The sequence below is a fragment of the Mercurialis annua genome, linkage group LG8, assembly GCF_937616625.2.
Source record: "Mercurialis annua linkage group LG8, ddMerAnnu1.2, whole genome shotgun sequence".
Taxonomy (NCBI): Eukaryota; Viridiplantae; Streptophyta; class Magnoliopsida; order Malpighiales; family Euphorbiaceae; genus Mercurialis; species Mercurialis annua.
The window spans coordinates 15,084,011-15,092,831 of NC_065577.1; the positions used below are offsets into that span (position 1 = coordinate 15,084,011).

General features: G+C 39.1%; 1 protein-coding gene across 1 annotated transcript; it reads left to right on the top strand.

Annotated features, from left to right (window-relative positions):
• Window positions 1–4,405: 4,405 nt before the first annotated feature.
• LOC126661685 (uncharacterized) lies at window positions 4,406–6,316 on the top strand. The gene has a single exon (XM_050355544.1). The coding sequence runs from the start codon at window positions 4,406–4,408 to the stop codon at window positions 6,314–6,316; it is 1,911 nt and encodes a 636-aa protein (XP_050211501.1).
• The last annotated feature ends 2,505 nt before the right edge of the window (window positions 6,317–8,821 follow it).

Consider the following 8,821-nt stretch of genomic DNA (forward strand, 5'->3'; position numbering starts at 1 on the left):
TTCGTAATGTTTGTACGTTTGGCTTAAATTGCTAAAAAGGTGAAACATTTGGATTTGTTTCGTAACGTTTGTAAACGTTTGGCTTAAATTTCTAAAAATTTGAAACGTTTGGATTTGGTTTGTATCGTTTAAAACGTTTGGTTTTGTTTCGTAACGTTCGTAAACGTTTGGCTTAAATCGCTAAAAAGGGAAAATGTTTGGATTTGTTTCGTAACGTTTGTAAACGTTTGGCTTTGTTTCGTAACGTTTATAAATGCTTGGCTTCAATCGCTAAAAAGGTGAAACATTTGGATTTTTTTCGTTATGTTTGTAAACGTTTGGCTTACATTGTTAAAAAGGTGAAACGTTTGGATTTGTTTCGTAACATTTGTAAACTTTTGTTTTAAAATGCTAACAAGGTTTAACGTTTGGAATTGTTTCGTAATGTTTGTAAACATTTGGCTTAAATTGCTAAAAAGGTGAAACGTTTGGATTTGTTTCGTAACCTTTTAAACGTTTAGATTTGTTTCTTAACGTTTGTAAACGTTTGGCTTAACTTGCTAAAAAGGGAAAATGTTTGGATTCTTTTCGTAACGTTATAAACGTTCGGCTTATATCGCTAAAAAGGTAAAACATTTGGATTTGTTTCATTACGTTTGTAAAACGTTTGGCTTAAATTGCTAAAAAGGGGAAACGTTTGGATTTGTTTCGTAAGATTTGGATTTGTTTTGTATTGTTTGTAAACGTTTGGGTTAAATTGCTAATAAGGTGGAAAGGTTTGGATTTATTTCGTAATGTTAGTAAACGTTTGGCTTAAATTGTCAAAAAGACGAAACGCTTTAGATTTGTTTCGTAATGTTTGTAAACATTTGGCTTAAATTGCTAAAAAGGTGAAACGTTTGGATTTGTTTCGTAAAATTTGGATTTGTTTTGTATTGTTTGTAAACGTTTGGGTTAAATCGCTAATAAGGTGGAAAGGTTTGGATTTATTTCGTAATGTTAGTAAACGTTTGGCTTAAATTGTCAAAAAGGCGAAACGCTTGGATTTGTTTCGTAACTTTTGTAAACGTTTGGCATAAAATGCTAAAAAGGTGAAACTCTTGGATTTGTTTCGTAATCTTTGTACGTTTGGCTTAAATTGCTAAAAAGGTGAAACATTTGGATTTGTTTCGTAACGCTTGTAAACGTTTGGCTTAAATTGCTAAAAAGGTAAAACGTTTGGATTTGGTTTGTATCGTTTTAAACGTTTGGTTTTGTTTCGTAACGTTTGTAAACGTTTGGCTTATATTGCTGAAGAGGTGAAACTTTTGGATTCGTTTCGTTACGTTTGGAAAAATTTGGCTTAAATCGCTAAAATGGGGAAACGTTTGGATTTGTTTCGTAACGTTTATAAACGTTTGGCTTATATTGCTGAAGAGGTGAAACGTTTGGATTTGTTTCGTTACGTTTGGAAATGTTTGGCTTAATTCGCTAAAAGGGGGAAATGTTTGGATTTGTTTCGTAACGTTTGTAAACGTTTGGCTTATATTGCTGAAGAGGTGAAACGTTTGGATTTGTTTCGTTACGTTTGGAAATGTTTGGCTTAAATCGCTAAAATGGGGAAACGTTTGGATTTGTTTCGTAACGTTTGTAAACGTTTGGCTTAAATCTCTAAAAAGTGAAACGTTTGGATTTGTTTCGTAGCATTTGTAAACGTTTGGCTTCAATCACTAAAAATTTGTAAACGTTTGGCTTAAATCACTAAAAAGGTGAAACGTTTGGATTTATTTTGTAATGTTTATCAACGTTTGGCTTAAATTGTTAAAAAGGTGAAACGCTTGGATTTAATTCGTAAAGTTTGTAAACGTTTGGCTTCAATCGCTAAAAAGGTGGGACATTTGGATTTGTTTCGTTATGTTTGTAAACGTTTGGCTTACATTGTTAAAAAGGTGAAACGCTTGGATTTGTTTCGTAACTTTTGTAAACATTTGTCTTAAAATGCTAACAAGGTGAAACGTTTGGATTTGTTTCGTAATATTTGTAAACGTTTGGCTTAAAATTCTAAAAAGGTGAAACGTTTGGATTTGTTTCGTAACGTTTGTAAACGTTTGGCTTATATTGCTGTAGAGGTGAAAAGTTTGGATTTGTTTCGTTACGTTTGGAAATGTTTGGCTTAAATCGCTAAAATGGGGAAACATTTGGATTTGTTTCATAACGTTTGTAAACGTTTGGCTTATATTGCTGAAGAGGGGAAACGTTTGGATTCGTTTCGTTACGTTTGGAAATGTTTGGCTTAAATCGCTAAAATGGGGAAACGTTTGGATTTGTTTCGTAACGTTTGTAAACGTTTGGCTTAAATATCTAAAAACGTGAAACGTTTGAATTTGTTTTGTAGCATTTGTAAACGTTTGGCTTCAATCCCTAAAAATTTATAAACATTTGGCTTAAATCACTAAAAAGGTGAAACGTATGAATTTGTTTCGTAATGTTTGTCAACGTTTGGCTTAAATTTCTAAAAAGGGGAAACGCTTGGATTCAATTCGTAACGTTTGTAAACGTTTGGCTTTGTTTCGTAACATTTGTAAACGTTTGGCTTCAATCGCTAAAAAGATGAAACGTTTGGATTTTTTTGTTATGTTTGTAAACGTTTGGCTTACATTGTTAAAAAGGTGAAACGCTTGGATTTGTTTCGTAACATTTGTCTTAAAATGCTAACAAGGTGAAATGTTTGGATTTGTTTCGTAATGTTTGTAAACGTTTGGCTTAAATTGCTTAAAAGGTGAAACGTTTGGATTTATTCCTTACGTTTTAAACGTTTAGATTTGTTTCGTAACGTTTGTAAACGTTTGGCTTAAATTGCTAAAAAGGGAAAATGTTTGGATTTTTTTCGTAACGTTATAAACGTTTGGCTTATATCGCTAAAAAGGTAAAACGTTTGGATTTGTTTCGTTACGTCTGTAAAACGTTTGACTTAAGTTTCTAAAAAGGTGAAACGTTTGGATTTGTTTCGTAACATTTAGATTTGTTTCGTAACGTTTGTAAACGTTTGGGTTAAATCGCTAATAAGGTGTGATGGATATCACACTTGAAACAGTACCATAAGACTGCAACAAGACGCAGGTCACAAACAATAAGACCAGTCGCAGGTCCCTGACCCAGAATCCAACAGTAACCAACTAGTAACGCGGATAAGTTAGTCCTCCCAAAAGATCAGGGATAATGACAAAGTACAGCTCATCATAACAAGAAGATGAGATCAGAACAAAGGAGAAGACTCCTAACACATTACAAGGACTGTGATATATATAAACTAAGTCCTAAGTCAGGTAAACCCTAATTTCACTCATATACACTCTCAACACTACTCCAATCTATCTGACTTAGGCATCGGAGGGTATTCGAGCCAACATCGGCTCGAATCCTTCTAACCTATCATCCTTTGTAGGTTGGATCAAACTCGGACCGACAGATCAAGAACCATTATTCGGCGCCGTCTGTGGGAACGATTAGTTCGTTTTCTACGTACTTAAAAATTCTTAATTTTGGTTTCTTACCGAGAGGATGAATAACGAGGAAGAGCCACCGCCACCAGGAGTGGTGGTAACGACGAGAGCTCTTCCCATAAGCAGCGGCCCAATTCTTCCCCCAATAGCCAGCACCGGAGGAGGAGTTGCATCGGTAATCAACCTCATTCCACCAACAACAGGAGTGCCGTACGACATTGCACCACTGCCCCTAAGGAGGGGAATCCTGGGGCAGATGCAGTCACCGTGGGGTTATTACACCCCCCCCCCAATATCAAGCGCCAATGACGTATCCGCAATCGGGATGGTACCCAGGATATCCTCCTTGGAGTCACCCCAGTTATTAAGGATACCAGAGGCCAATCAACCCCATTCCTTTCCCGTCTTTAGACATAGAAGGAACAGTGACATCGACTACGACTGTTCCGCCATACGTACCACAAGGCGTACCACTGCCACCATTATACCATGAAGCAGTAATGAAAAGTGTTAATGATTTTCAGGATTACTTGGTGGGACTAGCAAACCAGTCAGCAGAACGACATGCATGGAAGGAAGCACAACCTACGATCCCCGCAGAGAGGCACAGACCCGAAGCTCCGACGCAACGAAGAGGAGCGAGAGAAGAGGGAGCAAGAAGAGGGCGGTCTGAGCCAGTGCCTCAGCGGAAAGACGCAGACAAAGATAAAGCGGATGCTCTTCCACGAAACAAAGAAGGAGAATTGGGGAACAAAGAGAAAGGCGCATGCGCATAGACAATAAGGAGCAATCAGATCCATATCGACGATGACCCCGTATCCAAGGAAGCCGTCTCAGCGCAGAAAAAGAAGAAGGCTGGAGAGAAAGACAAAGAAAGCCACTCCTCAAACAAAAGACGAGGAGCAGAGGAGCAAATAAACATTGATGAAAAAATCAATAACGCCATGAGAAGATTTCGGGAGGAAGGAAAGGGAGGAGACGAAGACAAGGAGGACGAGGACTCCCCCCTCAAGTCTGAAATTCAATTGGTACGATTCCCTTCAAGGTTTAAATTACCAATATTTGACTCTTTTGATGGAGCAGGAGACCCGAAGAGCCACATCTCTAAGTTCAAAACAATTATGATGCTACAAGACGTGAAAGACCCAATGCTCTGTAGAGTGTTCCCAACAACACTGCAAGGTTCGGCACAGAAGTGGTACTCACATCTTAAAGCTGGCTCAATCGGTTCCTTTTCCGATCTGGCCACGGGATTCAAAGCGCGCTTCCGGACCAACATCCCAATGCAAAAACGTTCCAGCGACTTAAGAAAATGCAAACAAGGAGACCAGGAAACGTTGAAGAATTTCGTAGAAAGATTCAATAAAAAGGCGGTCCCGATCGAGAATCTCAATCATGACACAGCCATAGAGGCCATGAAGATTGGGACCCGATTTGAAGAGCTCCGAGACAAAATTCTGATGAAAAAGCCAATCACCTTCCAGGACTTAATGCTGATAGCACACAAATATGTTGAACTAGATGAAGTGAGGAGAACTCTAACCAAGCAGTCGGAGACAGCGAAACAAGACAACTCCAAGTATCGAGGAAAGAAAGAAGAGGAGAGACCCCGGACGCAGAGATTTGGAGGATTGAGCAGACCTTATGACTTCACGCCACTGAACCGAGCCCCAGTCTATATACTCAGCTGGATGAAGCAAAATCGGGTGATGTTCAATACCCCCAGAAGGATGGACCCAGACAAGGAACGAGACAAGAGCAAGTACTGTCGTTTTCATGAAGGCTATGGCCAGGACACAGATCGGTGCTGGGATCTTAAAAGAGAGATAGAACAACTAATCCAATCTGGCGTGCTGAGGAAATTCGTCCACGAAAAGACAGGAGAAAAAAAGGAAAGGAGACACCACCAAAAAAGAAGAACAGAAAAAGAAAGCCAAAGAGGTCGAGGCGTAATACATGTTATCGATGGAGGGGAGCCTTACAGCAACTCCCAAAAGAAGAAAAGGAACAGAAGAGGTTCAGCAACAATCTTCGCAATCGAGAGGGAAATAGCTCAAGAAGTCTCATTCAGCCCTGAAGATGGAGGACACGTACGAGGACCTCACAATGACGCATTGGTGATAGAGGCAGTGATAAGAAACCACCTGGTCAAACGTATCTTGATAGATGAAGGAAGTTCTGTGAACTTACTAACCCTGGAAGCCTTTAAGGAGATAAAAGGATTGATCACAGACTTACGAAAAGCATCTGTCCCACTCATCGGACTGGGAGGAAAGCCGATTCGGCCGGAAGGAACTGTGAACCTGTATGTAGAGCTAGGGGAGAAGACCGAGGGACCACTCAAGAAACTACATGCCCAGTTCAATGTGGTGGATTTACCTCTAGCATATAACAGAATCTTTGGAAGACCTTTCTTATACCAATCAAGCGCACTAACTAGCATCAGGTTACTGACTTTAAAGATACCCACCCCGGAGGGAACAGTGGTAGAAAGAGGAAGCCAAGAAATGGCCAGGGAGTGCTGTATGATAACAACGGAAGAAGGAGAAAGCCTACCGATCGCCACTTTTTCTGGGATAGTCGTAGACGAAGAAGAAGTAGGAGGCGCAGAACCAGTCGGAGACATGGAGGACATCAAAATAACTGCGACCAAAGTAGTAAAGGTAGGGACAGATGTCCCAAAAGAGGTGAAAGAAGGAATACAGACCATCCTAAAGAACAACGCGGAGTCGTTCGCTACAGAACCAGCAGAAATCAAAGGATTCGATCCAAAAATAGCTTCACACAAGCTAAACATAAAACCAGGGAGCAGGCCCGTGGTACAGAAGAAGCGGCGATTCACAGAGGAGAGGTAGAAGGTTATCGCAGACGAAGTTAGAATACTAGAAGTGGCTGGTTTCATCCGAGAAGTGTATTACCCAGACTGGTTAGCAAATGTTGTCCTAGTCAAGAAGTCAAATGGGAAATATCGAATGTGTGTAAATTTCACTGACTTGAACAAGGCTTGTCCCAAAGACAGTTACGCGCTCCCAAGCATAGACCAGTTAGTAGACTCAACCGCATGCTACCTCTTGTACAGTTTCATAGACGCGGCGCAAGGGTACCACCAGATACCCATGGACAAGGAAGATCAAGAGAAGACTTCCTTTGTAACAGACCAAGGGACATATTGCTACAACGTCATGCCATTTGGACTAAAGAACGCTGGAGCGACGTACCAGAGATTGGTAAATTTTATGTTCAAAGATCAATCAGGAAGGAACGTGGAGGCCTACGTGGTTGACATAATTGTAAAGAGCCTCACGGAGGAGACACACGCCCAAGACCTAGAACAGACCTTCTCAGTCTTAAACAAATTCAGAATGAAGCTCAACCCAGCCAAGTGCGCCTTTGGAGTCAAAGCATGCAAATTCCTAGGATACCTGATCAGCCAACGGGGAATAGAGGCTAACCCTGAAAAGATCCAAGCGGACATGAAGGCTCCGCAAAATATCCGAGAAGTGCAGAAGTTGAATGGCTACGTCACAGCACTAGGACGCTTTATGTCACGACCCAATTTCATGGATCGCGACCGGCACTAGGGTATGGGTATGGTCGTACCAAAACCCGTAGCAAGCCTCGCGGAAAACCATATAATCAAAATAAACCTGCAAGAAAACCAATGCTCAGGGGCAACCGAGACTCCAACCTAAGTCTAACAACTTATATAACAATTCTATTACAACCAATTGATAATATTCTGAAACTAGAAACATGCCTCATAAATCAATAATCCAATGTAACATGTCAACGTATAAATAACATAACAGTCGTACCACAACGACAAACCAAAGTATAATAATAAAGACAACTAGCTCTACTGCGGTCTAAGAAGTGAAACAGTTGACTAGTCTGATAATATAAAAAGACCTCCGAGGAACCAAAAGATCGGAGATGACCAACGCTCTCAAAATCATAAACCTGGAAAAGTTTGGAAAGCAACGGGGTCAGATATACTGAGATGAGTTCATAATGTTATTTACATTTATTAAGATTAAAACCTTAAAACAAATCCTTTTATACTAATATATATATTTGATTATGGAAGACAGTATTGAAATGAAATCCCAAAGTAGGTGTGACGTATCATCACCAAATCCCAAAGTAGACGGGAACAAATCCTCGTCGATCCCAAAGTAGGCTAGACATTAGTCTGCCGATCCCAAAGTACTTACCGGTGCACACAGTCTCGATACAAGCCTATCGAGTAGCTCGTTTCAATCCAGATCCATAATCCTTAAAACAGTTCACAAACATTTGATATACTAAAATAATTTGCGGTACTTAATAAAGCGGTAAATAACACTATAAACTCACTGCTTGCGTATCCACGTGAATATCTTGGCAAACAGCTAACCCTGAGCGGACTCCGAAGCACGAACAGACGACGGGTCTAAAACAAGGTATAAGTTAAAATCCATTCAACCCCTAACTCTAAGATTACTAGACACCACATAGGACTAGTATCTCAAACACAACCAAACACAACCAAAGTAATCAAACATAACCAACGTATTATCATAACCAAAGTATACCATATAACAAGTTAGGCAAATTAAGCTTAGGTGAGTTCTTATCTTTAAAACAAAACCAAAGTCCTTTCATAGCTTAAATACTTTATTTAAAATAAAGAGATTTCCCAAAGTAGTGTGTTAGCCTCAACTGCAGTATAGCTCAACAACACATGTCGGAAGACCACGTCTAACCCGACCCATCCATAAACCAAAGTTTTAAACCAAAGTCTTAAATAAATCCTTAAATGAAACCAAAGTATTTTTAAATAAGAACTCATACCTAACTTAATACTACCACGAACACCAAAGTAACAAATCAATTACCTTGCCAACACTTGAAAAGTACACCCAAATATGTCACCTTAAATAGAATTAAAATGATTCAACAATTAACAAGTATCAACTTGAGAATAAAATCACTCAATCAAAACCTTACATAACGTATTACACCTTATATGCCTCATATTGTTTAAACAAGTTAATCCACAACCTAAGATAATAATAACATCCTTGAAATAAGTTCAAACCATTTTATAAACAAAGTTTCCCGTTCTTTAAAACAAGATCAAACCACCCTAAGTAGGCATTTAACAAAGTCACAATCTTTGATTAAAATCATTAACCATAAAATACCAATTAACCTTTGAAATACCAAACTCATCTTTTGTAAATGATTCCCATTAATACAATCATTTCAAAACATTGATTCAACCCTTTAGAAATCCATATTAAACATATAAATTATCTTTAAACATTTGTCTCAAATCACCCAAAGTATAGTTGTTGAAATCAACCTTCTTTAACATC

Excerpts from the sequence above, each read along its gene's own strand:
- LOC126661685 (XM_050355544.1), top strand. The coding sequence starts at position 4,406 with ATGAGAAGATTTCGGGAGGAAGGAAAGGGAGGAGACGAAGACAAGGAG.